The following is a 14,277-nucleotide window of genomic DNA, read 5'->3' as shown; positions in this document are numbered from 1 at the left end:
TCTGCCCTAAACTCACGATGCCACTTAACTCTAACCATTAAGAGTTTATTGGCTGAACTATAATATGTAACTGTTCTTTTAACCTCTGTTTATTTTTCCAAGCTCAACCTACTGTTCTGTTGCCCTTCAATAGCGATCTGATTTTTCCTCCTCTGTCTGATTTGAATTTGATTTATTGCTGGGCTTCCCATTTATACCTACATAGCTCAGATTCCTAGGCCTTTCTTGATCTGTCTCCCTCATCCATCAAGGAGGATCTTTAATCATACCAGGCAATCAGACCAAAAGCAACAGTTTTAGTTTGGTTTATTCTGTCACTCTGTAGTTTTCAGCTACTTGAAAAGGTAAATTATAAATGTTGGTTTTTATTTATGAGTATTAAAGCTATGTAAATGCTACACTATTTGCTCATTCATATATTTCTGTGTATTAGGAACTGACCAAAATTTTAGGCGTGTGAAGATGAAAATACTGTAGTCCATTCTTTAAGAGTTCCAAGTGCAGTAAGGGAAATTGACACACAGTGGTATGTACACCAAATGATGAGAGAAATACTCTAACAAAAATGTGAAAAAGAAACTTGTTAGTATTTGACAAGTGTTACTTAATTCTGCCCAGCAGGAATGGAGTTAGGAAAGACTTCATAAAACTGACACTGAGATACATCTTAAAATTTGAGTAGCAGGCACAAGGGACTTCCAGATGGCAGCCGCTGCATGAGTGCCTGGCCAGTGCTGTGACCTAAGCAGGAGAGTAACTGAAACTGTGGGAAAAAAGGAGTCAGATGGTGCAGAGGCTGGCCTTTATCTTTGAGGCATCAGGCAAATACATTATCTTTAAGCAGCAAACCTAACATTTATCTTAATTTACAAAGATAATTTTCTTAACAAAATAAGCCAAGAGTCTGACAAACTCTGTTTTAATTTTTGGGATGCCCATTATAGGATTTCTACTCTCTGTTGCCCTAAATCTTCACTCTGATAATTATACATAGGGATGACCATTGCATTAAACTCACAAAAGCCACTATGCATAGGCTCCATTGAACAAGGCAAAGATGATTATGGATCCCATAGTTCATTCTTTCTTTGTACACCTTTGCAAGTGAATTAGGCAGTGCCCACTTTCAAGTATGGGGCCTTCGGACCATAGATACAAGGAAAATTTTGTAGAGAGAGAAGTAAAACTATCTGTTGGGATAATTGACAAATATTTCTACCTTCGTCAACTTCAAAAGCCTATGAAAATAAAGTAGGTATAATTATTTCTCTGTAGGGCCAGAACACTAAAGAGAATTTGCCCACTTGTTTATGTCTATGACTCCTGTATCACCCGACGAGGTGATTTTCCTTCCACAATTAACTGTGTTGCTCCTAACTCTTTGATTCTCAGATAATATCTTCCACTGGTACAACCCCAATTCACCCATTCATGTACCTGCACAACATACAGGCTTCCTCACCACAGGAGAAATACAGCATACCACAGCCACTGAGGCAACGCCCCTCACTCTGACGCCAGACTCATCTGTTCAACATTGAGATCTGTAAGGAATCTGCCTGCCAGTGCAGGGGATGCGGGTTCAACTCCTGGGTCAGGAAAATACCTGGAGACGGAAATGGCAACCCGCTTCAGAATTCTTGCCTGGGAAATCCGAAGGGACAGAGGATCCTGGCAGGCTACAGTCCATGGGGTCACAAAAGAGTCTGATACAACGTAGTGACTAAACCACCACCACCGAAGCTATGCCAATCAGAATTTCTCCTTAGGCAATCTCCAATTTTAGCTAGAGCTCCTCCTGATTAGAAGAACTGAGAAAAGCTCCGTCCTCACCCTGTATGCTTCCCCAGCTCCCGTGCCACACTCCACCTCTATAATGAATGATGATCAACAGAAAGAGGGAGAGAAGAAAGACAGAGAAAATTCTAGTATTGTTCCCATCATCCTTGAAGCCAGCATTGCTCCTGCCTTTTAAGTGATTTGATGTTTGTGATCAGAGCCCTGATGATGAAATATCAGAACCCGTGATCCTGCATGTGTAAATTATCTAGGCACAGGAAGCTGATCCCCAGTATCTCCAAATTCTTCAAATTAACTTTTGCTTGAAATAGATATGTATTTGAGAAGAAAAATAAACTTTTTTGGATTATTCTCCCTCTGAATTGTTTATATACTTGCCTTCTCTACTTTATTTCATGTATATAGTTAGTGACTGAAAATAAAGCCCTATATGCTCTGGAATTTGTCAAAAGAATTCCCTCTTAATTTAAATTTCTTTAGTATATAGTAACATGTTTTCTGTGACACTTAATATCACCTGAAGTGAACAGTTCTTATATTCATCTAATCTAAGATTCACTTATTTATCTCCATTACATAAAAATGTTACTCCTCCTCTCTAATTAGTAGTAAATTCTAATCAAGAGCATTGGAGCAAAAATGCATTATTCATGGGAAATAAAAAATTCTATTTATACCTAAGAAAACTATCTTTGTATATTTATCCTTTTATAAAAATCATATGTGATATATAATTCTGAAGCAAATATTTGTACCATTTATAAAGAGGTTGTATATAATAAGCAGAGTATAAAATAATAGTCTAATTGCATCTCAAGTAATTTTGGCCAAAATTAGATATATTACTCAGAAAATATTTTAAAATTTTAATCAATAAATTAAAAGTCCTAAAGTTGCCAAGATAATTGATCAAATCAGAACTGTCTATTATCAGAAACACTAAAAAATTCCTTATTATAAGAGGACAAAACTACATTTATTGAACTTTCCCTAAGCTATTTCCTAAAATGGTTTCTTACTGAACATTTGTGGTAACAATCTCAGATTTTCCTAGAACACACTATGTTGTGAGTACCCTATCTCTAGTGATAGCTGGAAGTAACAGAATGAATTTGATTTAAATTTTCTAGAAAAGCAATGTACTTTCCCTTACTCTCTTCATACTCAAAGAAATGCCAAGTTTCTACAAACACAATTCTTTGTCAGGCAAGTCTGAGGTGAGTGCCCTGCTTTTATTAAACTGGAAACAAAAACTCTCCAAGACTGAGAAAACCTGTAGCCTGCCTGTAAGTTTGAGGAGATCACTGCAGGGAAGTGGGAGGGGGAGGGGAGTATTGACTTTCTTGGACTCCTAAGGATCTTGAAGTCTTTCTCTCATGTTCACTGTGAACCAGAAGTGGAAATGGAAGGTATCTTCTGACCAGACCAATGGAAAGTAAAAACTCTTAATCAAGTTTTTTTCTTTTCTTATTTGATCAGATAATACATGCTATAATCAAAATTTACATATCCTAACTACAAAACTTTTTAAAATCCTTAGTTTCTCTGAGAAAGTAACATTGGGCTTGTATCTGGTAAATTGTAAGACAGGTCTCTTCTTGAGAGTTCGTGGTGAGGTGCAGGTTTTAAAATTTTCTGGATACTCTGTGCACTGGGCTTATCTGGCATGTTTTGGAGCATACATTTTGTTACATCTTAAAATATGGATGTTTAGGTATTCATGGACAAACAAAACAAATTTCATTGTATATAATTTTATATTAAAGAGAAAAACGTTATTAAATACATAGGAATATATGCAGGAAAAAAGAAGGGGTCAACAGAATGATGTAATGAAAAGGTCCATATAAATTCCAGAAGCATCAAAATATAGAATGCTCTCTTTAAAATGGGAAATAATGGTTATAGCTATGGAAAAACAAATGATACAGTCATTTGGAATGGCAGTCATAATGACAGTCATTCTATTAGGATATTGTCCAAGGAAATAAAGGCAGACAAGATAGTATGATGGCCTTCACAACATAACTCTAATGAAAATAAACTATTTAGTTATAACTGAGCATGAGATATTCTTGTTACTCCAACAATCTACATGTGGTAGGGTAGATTGTTGAAGTAACAAGAATATCTCATGCTCAGTTATAACTAAATAGTTATAACGGGGGAAAAAATTTAATATTTCCTCAGAGGAAACATTTAATATTTAAAATATTAAATATTGAATATTAAAATTATATTAAATATTTAATATTAAAATATTTAATATTTCCTCAGAGGAGGCAAAAGTCAGAAAGGGGATATCATTTTCCACTGATAGACAAGAGGAAGACATACTGAAGTGATAGGTGGCTGATCCTTTATTTGGGTTAATTAGAAATACCTCTTGCCAGTTTTGCATCAGTGAACCACATCTTACAAAAATGTAAAAATCTTCACTAACAGAGAAACGTTATAGGGGCGATTATTCCATTACAAAAGGAATCTTATATAAAATAATAAACCACAGAGTTACTTTATAGTACTTCACTTGTGCATATAAATCTTTCATTGAACATTAGCTGCTTAAAAGAGACTGGAGGACAGACCCTCTTAAAACTGACATGTTAAGCCACTACCAATGAAAGATCAATCAAAAATGAAGGGAACACTTCTCTGAAATGATGATGATTCAATTTACCCACAAATCTGTATGTAAGTTGGTAGAGTAAGGTATGATTAGAATGCTAAGTGTGTTAACATTAGACCGTAAAATACTGGCATCCTATTTTTATAATCATATTCAAACACGAGTTATTTTTCATGAAAAGTCTGCATATAATTAGGAATGCTCAGTTATTTAGCCAAAATTCAAAAGGAAATTTATGGATGAACATCTCTTTATATTCAAATTTAAAATGATGTGGGTCTTTTTATAGTTTCTGTTTTAATGAACATCAGTCATGTGGTACATATTCTTATTCTGAAACTTCTTTCAATATTCTACACCATTAAGTCCTTTGATAGGTTTACTTCTGAGAAGTTGGCATTTACTTTGCAAATACAGAAGTTCATGTTAACATAGGATACTCACTGCATTTTTCTATGCTGGTAAACTTCAATCATTAGGAATGACTCAGAAAGCTTTGTGATAATAGTACTTGTCAGAGGAAAAGCAGTATTTTTCTATAAAATGAATAAGACTATTTCCAAAACCTTCAGGAGGAACTTGACAGGCATAATGGTTGATGCTTTGTTTTGTAAATTATTCTCATGTCCTTTGTCTTAAGAAATATCATATCTGAATTTCTTTACTTGAAAAAGTAATTTTTTCACTCTTACTTTCTTCTTGATGGTTACTGATAAATTCACAAGGTATAGTGTTCATTACATGGTCAATGTTTAGAGGCTGGCAATCATTTTCTTCTGTTATGGTCATGCAGTTGGATAGATTTGTTGAAGAATTAATTGATTTAAAATCAATAATTTCTTTAAGACATAGTTTCATTTAAGTTGAAAATTTTAGTATGCATATTTTGTTCTTAGATGAGAGATGGAAATTTTCTAAAATACTGTCTATGCTATACACTAACAGGCTTACTGAATATAAACAAGATCAAACAATCATTGGCATTTAAAATGCATTTCATAAATCTCATATATACAGCACTCTGTGTGTGTGTGTGTTTGTGTGTGTATGTGTAGCATTAAAATAGCTCAACTTATAGCAGCAAGCATATATAGACCACTTAAACATATACCAGGCAATGTACTAATCTTTACATGTGTTACTTCATTAAATGCCCATACTAACTCTACAGAGCTAGGTATTATCATGGTATCTTTTTTACTGATTAGGAAAATGAGGGCTATTTGTTAGAGATTTCAGCAGAAGTACGTGGTAGAGCTGGATTATCCTGAATTTGGAACCACTGCTATATGCTGCCTCTTTATTGTAAGTAACCAAAATAATAACATGATAATCGTCATGATTAATAACAAAAAAAATGATGATGGTGGCAATGATAAGTTTGTTTTTGCAAATTTTATGATACAGAAACATGTAGCCGTTTTTGGTCTCTGTTTTCTCATCGGTTTAAGGAGAAGAATTTGACTCACTATCAAGTCCCTCCACTTCACAAAGTTTCAAAATCTAGAAATGTGAAGAGCTTCACATATCTAGTTTCTCAGTTGACCACAAACAAACAAAACTGTACTCTTAGTGCTATAGCAAAAGAGCAAGCGACATGATTCACGTTGGTGTCCAACGAACTAGACCAGAACTACACCAGGAGGTGAACATTTCCAAGGACTCTCTGCATTGGTTTTGTGACAACATTTTTTCCTGGACCTTTTTTTTTCTTCATTCCTTTTCTCTCTTTTGGCCCTTTTCCAAAGTAAGAACAAGCAGATTCACTTACAGTTTCTCTATTCCATTTTTAAAGCATTTTAAAAAATGTTTCAACTGACTTCTAAACTTTCAGAAATCAATGGCCCACAGGAGTTGCTCTAACCTTCATTTCCATCTTCTTTGAGTTTCAAGCCTGACCTAGCAGTAGGCCTTGAGCATGTAATACTTAAAAAGGAAGTGTGGTTTCTGCTTAGCTAGCAGTTTTTTTTTTAATTTTTGGCTTGATTTTGTTCTGAACTGAGAAACTGCAATAAGACACTTAATATTAAGAAGAGTAAGTTATTTTTAAAATAGTGCACATTTGTTCTCATTGTTGCCACTCAGCTCTTGTTGAACTTTTTAAAAACAAGTTTATACAATTTTTAAAGGTTACTTTCCATATACAGTTACTACAAAGCATTGACTATATTCCTTGTGCTGTACAATACACCCTTAAGTCTATCTTACACCCAATACTTTGAACCTCCCACTCTCCCATTCCTATATGGCCCCTTCCCCTTTCTCTCTGAGTCTCTCTAGTTTATTCTCTGAGTCTCTGGGTCTTTAGTTAGCAATTTTTAAAGCGAACATGCAAAGCTGCATTTTCCCCCAATCTATTCTTCCTCTCTAGCACTAAGGACTCTGATTTTGAGAATCTTCAATATTCATATCATACATGTTAGGCCATATAATGATCTAAAAATGTGAATACTAGTTTCCATTTATTGATTTATCATTTGTATAAGAATATGACATATTAAATAAATACTAATATGAAAATATCTCTCTTCAGCTTAAAAATCACAATTCTTAAGGTCCTTTTGGTTTCAAAAATAAGATATCAGACTACAACAGCTGTCAAGAGTTATTACTTTCAGTCATCCTGGTGCAATAAATTTGTACTGAGTAGAACTGAATGCCATTAGTTTAAATAATTATAACACTACTCTGTATTTGCCTTTACACGCTTTAATCATGATGTCTATTTTCCCAGAAGCTCTAATTTATGTCTAGCAAGTTTTATTTCAGCCGGTAGAACTCCACTGATCTGCATGTCTTTCTTAAGTGGGCAACAAGTACATCATTTGTCATCTCAAATCAAGACTTAGATACAAACGTTTTTATTCAGAGTGAAAAGGAAGTTTTATGGTGCTTTCTATGAGTTTTTCAGTTAAAATATAGTTTGTACATTCCCCATGGAGCAGTAAAGCCAAAGTCAACAGCATTCCATTTGCTGATGACAACCAGAAGAGTATTTGCAGATGGGAAAAGCCCAAACAGTCAAATCTGACTTTTTTACCTCTGGGAAGGAAGGTCATATTTGAATCAGATGCATAACTCAGCAGCAAAGTACTCTTTAGCATCAACAGTATTGTATGTCACTTTCAGAATTAGGTATCAAATTTAACACCTGAATTGTTTTGTTTCTAGGATACTGACATTAAGAACTTCCCTACCTGAGAAAGGAAACAGTCTTCCTAAATAAGTAACTATTCAGATAGTATGTGTTCTGTTTCAAGAAAATAATAGCTATGAAAATATAGACCTAGACAGTAAATGTTAGAGAGCTAATTTTCACTCCATAAAATAATTCCCTATATACTTTTCTTGGATTAAAAACTCAACTAGAATATATGTAATACAACAAATTCCATGCACTATACACACACACACACACACACACACACACACACACACACGAAGTTCTAGTACATATAAAGGATTGAAGCAGAATATGTTTCAGTAACCACTTACTTTAGCAAGATAGTAAATGAAACATAGTCATGTACGGATGTGAGAGTTGGACCATAAAAAAAAGCTGAGTGCTGAAGAATTGATGCTTTCAAACTGTGGTGTTGGAGAAGACTCTTGAGAGTCACTTGGACTGTAAGGAGATCAAACCTGTCAATCCTACAGGTTAATCAACCCTGACTATTCATTGGAAGGACTGATGCTGAAACTGAAGCTCCAAGACTTTGGCCACCTGATGCGAGGAGCTGACTCATTGGAAAAGACCATGGTGCTGGAAAAGATTGAGGGCAAAAGGAGAAGGGGGTGACCAGGATGAGATGGTTGGATGGCATCACTGACTCAGTGGACATGAGTTTGAGCAAACTCAGGAAGACAAGGAAGGACAAGGAAGCCTGGCATGCTATACTTCATGGGGTTAGAGTCAGACATGACTTAGCGACTGAACAACAAAATGAAACATAAAATTTTCATGACAAAAAGTTTTCCTATTAAATTATCAATCAGGATCTATTGTATAATACATGGACATTTTCCCCTCAGTCTGCTTGAAGTTTAAAATTCTGCAAACTATAATATGGTGTTATCAGAGCAAGATGTGTTAATTAAGTCCTAGTGTGACATTTTATTTTAATTAGTCTGTAGTTAAATTGGATCTAGTCACATGTGTAGTGTGTCCTTTACAAGGACAGACATTTAAAACTCTGAGGTTTCAATATTGTCATCAACCACTTTCCTTGAGATGGCAATGTCTGGTGAATCCTTGTAACTCAGTCTGATACACAAGGTTTCTTTTTAACAAATTTATCAACAGGAAGTGGATATTAAAGAAAAACAACAGCACTGTTGAACAGTTTATTCAGTTCAGTCTAATTATTTTTTTTAACAGAAAATCTGGAGATGTGTATCCCTTGTAACATGGATACCTTATTGTCAATTAGTATTTATTGACAATCCCTATACCCAAAGCACATCACAAAATTACCATGTACTTATATTAAGACACACAGACTCTAGAGGAAGTTTTCAGTTGAGCATTAAGATAAGCAAGAGAAAAAAATGGATAGAGACTGCAGACATTTGATTAAATTTCTATATTTCTTCAACAATATGGATTAGATTTATTTGAAACCCTCCAAATGTGGATAATCCTGAAAAAAGAAGCTACAGTCATATTCAGTGAATGAAAAGAAAGCACTTAAATGGGGAAGGAAGAAATGATTGTGATACTTAAGGAAAGTGGATTTTTGTTTAAGGGCCCTATGTTATAAAGATATAATATTTTATGCAATGTATCAAAAAATGAAAAGTTATTAAATTCACTAATATTTCTAGTGAGAGTCTGTACTTCTCTGGTAAGAATTTTGAAACTATGTATCAAGAAACTTTGGAGAAATTATCTCCTTTTACCCAGTAATTTTCCTTTTAGCAATCTGTCCTGTTGAAATAAGTCAGAAAACGTATGGCTAAAGATAACTGTATCATTATTTATGATAATGAAACTTGGAAAAACCCAAATTTCCAGCAATATCTATGAAGTTAAGGGACATTCACAAGGATGTCATACAGCCATTAAAGGGATATTTTCTGGGAATATTTAATAGAAGCAGAATGTTTCTACAATATAAAGTGTAAGAAACACAATTCTTTTCTGTATTTCCTAAAAGGTCTATCTGTAATTAACCTATGAAACTAACCTATAAAGTTATTTTTAAAGCAAAATGTAAATAAAGTACTTCTCATATCTAGATGAGTAATGAATGATAATTTTCAGTAAATTCTAAGTTATAAAGTATAATGTGTCTCACTAGGACAAGGATGGAATGAATTTCTACTCTTTGAAAGTCTGGTAATGATTAATATAACATCCTCTGGACTAGAAGTTTTTTGAAAAGGGGCTCCTGGCCATAAGAAGACCACATCTCTGATTGACATCCTTAGGGCTCAAGTTCAGCAAGACAATGGTGTACGTCCTTTGGTTCCTTTGACTATAGCTGCCTGAAAAGAGTAAGTCAGGCTCACCCCCTGGATTGACCTTCAGAATTGTATAGTGTGATTTCTGGGCCTTTTGCCCAAGAAAGTTCTGTCCACATATTTGCTGATGCCTGAAAGTTATTTAAAAGAGACAGAGTCTTTTTTTTCACATTTAGAAATAACATACAGATGCCACTTATAATCACTAGCTGTAACACCATATTGATTGAAATTCAAAACCACCCAATTTACATGTTTTATAGGAGTTTAGTTACTATTACATTAGTTTTTCCCCAAGTATTTTGAAATTTTTGGTGCCTTTTGCTTTCTGTACTGAAACAGTTTAAATGATCACTATCAGAATCTTTTGTTTTGAGAAGATGAAAGAATTAGAAGAAAAGGAAGATGCGAGGGATGTGGAAAGTGAAAGGCAGTCATGGCTAGTAAACAGCAGAGAAAGCAGAATTTGGAGATGAAGATGAATCTATGCATTTTGTGCTTTTGTCTAAGTCATTATGAATGTGTTTTATATATTCACACACACACTGGAGATCTGTTGGCTAGATATGTGTTTAAATTAGCCAAGATGTTCATGTTAGGTCATCAGACATGTATTATCTCAGCTTTGTGTAATTTCTAATGATTGCTCTTGTAATTAATGCACATAGTAGTTTTATTCACCACTGAGGTTAACCCTCAATTTAGGACAAGGTTGAGTCAGACCCCTGAGCTCTTGGTCAGTGAAACTTTGTTGGAGATTTTTACCTTCTCATGAAAGTTGGCATAACTTACAGGTTCCCTTTCACTGACCCTGGCCACCCTCCTTACTATCCCCCCACCACCCGCCATGACTCTTCACTCAGTTCCCTTCCCTAGGATTTGATAACACATTTTGAGCATATACAAAGTCATAGCTTTTTCAGACCTGGAAAAGGCAAAAATCAAACCCCAAAGGAGGTGAAAAATCAAAGTACACCTTGTAAAGAACAAACATATTTTAGGCATCTCGAGTCCTTCCTTTTTTTGGCCCTTAACATTGTTTCCTATTTTCACTTATCCTTTGTGGTTAGTTCATCTACCTCAATACTATAAAAGCTAAAACACTAAAAGGTAGTTATTTCAAATCAACTGTTGCTCAAAAATTCATGGATCAAGGCTAAATTTCTCAAACTAGTAAATGATTTATCACATGGAGAACTGGAGTCAGAAAATAAAACAAAAGTTGACTAGAATATAAGTCCCAGGTTGATGTCTATGGTTTACTTGGAATTTAAAGTGAGCTCAAGTTCCTTTAGACAGTGACAATAAAGGAATTAATTAGAGTATTTTTCTGGAGCATTTTGATAACAGACATGACCATTTTTCCTCAAACAAATATACAGACACACCTTCTAATTTGCATAAAATTTTTCATCTTTTCGATGTGCTTTGATTTGTTTTTGTAATTTTTGTTCAAGAAAAGTGATTTTTGAAAAAATAGAGCTTTATGAATTATTTATTCCATTTTGTAGAACATTTTAGTAGAAGGCAGGGAACAATCTGATATATTCAAAATTTAGGGAAAATATAGGGAAACTCAATGAGCAGCCATCTTTCATAAAATTGTTTGAATTATGTTGTCAGGGATACAATTACTATCACTTTGGCAATGTTCATTACAGATAACTAGTACAATAAACCACTTCTTATTGGTACAAGATACTCATAATTTTGCATAACTCCTTAGAAATACATCTTCCTAGGGGTTACTGAAAGGTCTATATGAACATGGTCACTTATGAAAATTTATATTTCAAAATTTCTTTTCAAAGTAGCAATAATATGCCTAGTCTAATAATATACCAAATCTAATATACCTCAATATACCATAGCATGCGTAAAGAGCACGATATGATTTTAATATGTTTGTTTTACATATAGCATTGCTTTAATGTTACTTGTGGTTTCCCACCTCAAAATAATGACAATTACAAAACTACTTGCATGTAAGATGGATTTAATCCAAAGGCTTGGGTTTATTAGCAAAGAAACATATTAATGCTCTGACTTGTATAAAAATTACATATGTTCATGACTGAAAATTGGTGAATATTTCCAACTTTGGAATTTGTTGACTACAATTATTTTATAGTCTCTAAAACCATCACCTTACCTTTTTGCACTACAACTTTGGATATGCTATTAGTAAGATGATCAGATCTGTAATCTTCATTTTGAAGACAGATTTACAATCTTGATCTAAATTCTCACCCCAGTAACAATAACAACATTGATAACATAAGGGATGGGCAATCAATTTTTTAGTTGTATTCATTAAATGCATTTCTACTTTCAAACAGTTAATGTAACAAAATATTCCTTAAAAACCATGAATATATGGCTAAAATTACGCTTTTGATAACATTTCATAATAAACCACTAAAAGAAAATAATTTTCTGCTAAAGTTTATGATATATACACACATGCATACTATATTTCAAATAAAAAATATAATTGAATGTGCTGTATGTATTTATAAACAAGAGGGGAAATTTCCAATAATTTGGTATAACTGAGTATAGATAAGTCAGACTAAGAAACTCTAGACTTAACACTAAGATAAATATGTTAAAATTCAGATTTGTGGACAACTAGATATTTTCACCAGAACATATTCTGTCCCGATAACCCTATATGCAAAACAGAAAAAGAGACTCAGATGCATATTCTTCTGTTTCAGTCTTTTAATCAAAAGTCACTTGCTCACATTTTATAAATACATTATCCATAACTGTAATAGTGTCATTCATTTTAATGAATCTCTACCCTTTCCCCCAATTTTCAAAAACTGTACTTTAATGTATAACTGGGTATTATAAGTCAAATAGTTCCACATTACTTGTTTTAAAACCAATTCAAGCCTTATAAAATGGCAAGATAATATCAGCAACACTGTCAGCCCATCTAATTTGTCAACAACCACCTAATTTCTCAACAACCATCTAAATAACACATGAGATTTGACATCCATATGTCCAACTTAATCCTAATGCAGGCATGGCGGGATGCAATATGCCATATTTGCTGGTATTTTCTAATTTTTTCTCCCTTTAAATAAACATGGGCTTAGCTCAGAGTATTACACCAGGCTACAATCTAGGCTTAGTAATGGTCAGAATGTAACAAGAAAAGTGTACTAACAAGAATTAAGGAATTACTCACCCAGCTGGGTCTCCTGAATTGTCAGTTTGCTTTCCAGAGGATACAACAGCTTGGGTGGTTTATCTGTCAGAGGGGCTGAAAAACAATAATAATACAGACTTAGAGTTATGCTGCATAAACTGAAGGAGAGAACACAGTTTATTTTCATAAATATTTCTCATTCTCTGAGTAGTGTGTCAAAGCATTTTACCAGGTAGTGACTTACATATTGCAGGTAGTACCTTCAGGCAAGCTGAAAAGCTATTAGATTATACATGAGTCAAATATAACACTACCAAATTGACAGTCACATGAGACTGCTGAAGCACAGAATCAAGATTGCTCAGACCTTATGAATATATGATTGCACTTTACCAAATATTTCAATCTGCGCGATGTTTTCCTTTTTAAAGGGTACCCTACATTTTCTCTGTGTTAATTAAAGATACACATATAACTGTATCATGCATTTCAATGACTTTGGGGGGCATAATATTGTCCATTTCTTCTTAATCCCATTCCTAGATTCCCTACTCTGGATCACATTGCCTCAAAATCCATAATTTAGTAATTAGATTAAGTGTTTCTCACATACATCTCCTATAAATGAAAGCAGTGTGGCATTGCATTACTACAAGTACAAGCTGCATACTCCAACATGCACATAAATACTCACCAAGTTATATTTTAAAATGATACTTCCATTTAGTCAGAACCCTTTATCACTATTATCTGTGACACTTAATAGTACTTATTGCTAATTTGCATGATATACTGTCTGATTTTTAGCTTCTACACATTACTGCTCTGTGCACTTATCAGTCTATCAATGATCAGCACACAGATCTAAGAGTGGGCTATTAAGCATCTCGAAGATAGGTTTCCCACTGCATACTTCATCCTGAGCTAAACTAGACAATCTGGACTTTAGGCAAATAGTCAGGGATGCTTCATTAAAGACTCCTGCTCACCCTCTCGGACTAAAAAGCCTGCCAGGTCCCTGTGAAATCTGCCACTGCAACTTCAACTCTGTAGGAAGTACAGAAACGACCAATTAAGGGTTGCTGAAATTGACTGAAAAATTAAATGGTTTTGCATTGAGGGCTTTCTTCCTTCCTTGCCAGGAGGACACGCCAGTGTGGTTGATAACTGGAAGGCTGATCTAGACAGCAGTGCCCCGAGTCAGCCACATATCCTCCTCACC

At 34.3% G+C, this 14,277-nt stretch overlaps 1 protein-coding gene across 1 annotated transcript in view; it reads right to left on the bottom strand.

The window, feature by feature from the left end:
• Positions 1-14,277, bottom strand: part of IL1RAPL1 (interleukin 1 receptor accessory protein like 1) — a 1,388,178-nt gene that overhangs the window by 298,711 nt on the left and 1,075,190 nt on the right. Inside the window, exon 6 of the mRNA XM_020881599.2 lies at positions 13,095-13,169. Within this exon, the coding sequence (XP_020737258.2) occupies positions 13,095-13,169 (75 nt within the window). The remainder of the gene's footprint in view (positions 1-13,094; positions 13,170-14,277) is intronic.

The sequence above is a fragment of the Odocoileus virginianus genome, chromosome X (genome assembly GCF_023699985.2).
Source record: "Odocoileus virginianus isolate 20LAN1187 ecotype Illinois chromosome X, Ovbor_1.2, whole genome shotgun sequence".
Taxonomy (NCBI): Eukaryota; Metazoa; Chordata; class Mammalia; order Artiodactyla; family Cervidae; genus Odocoileus; species Odocoileus virginianus.
This window is presented reverse-complemented; position numbering and strand designations above follow the sequence as displayed.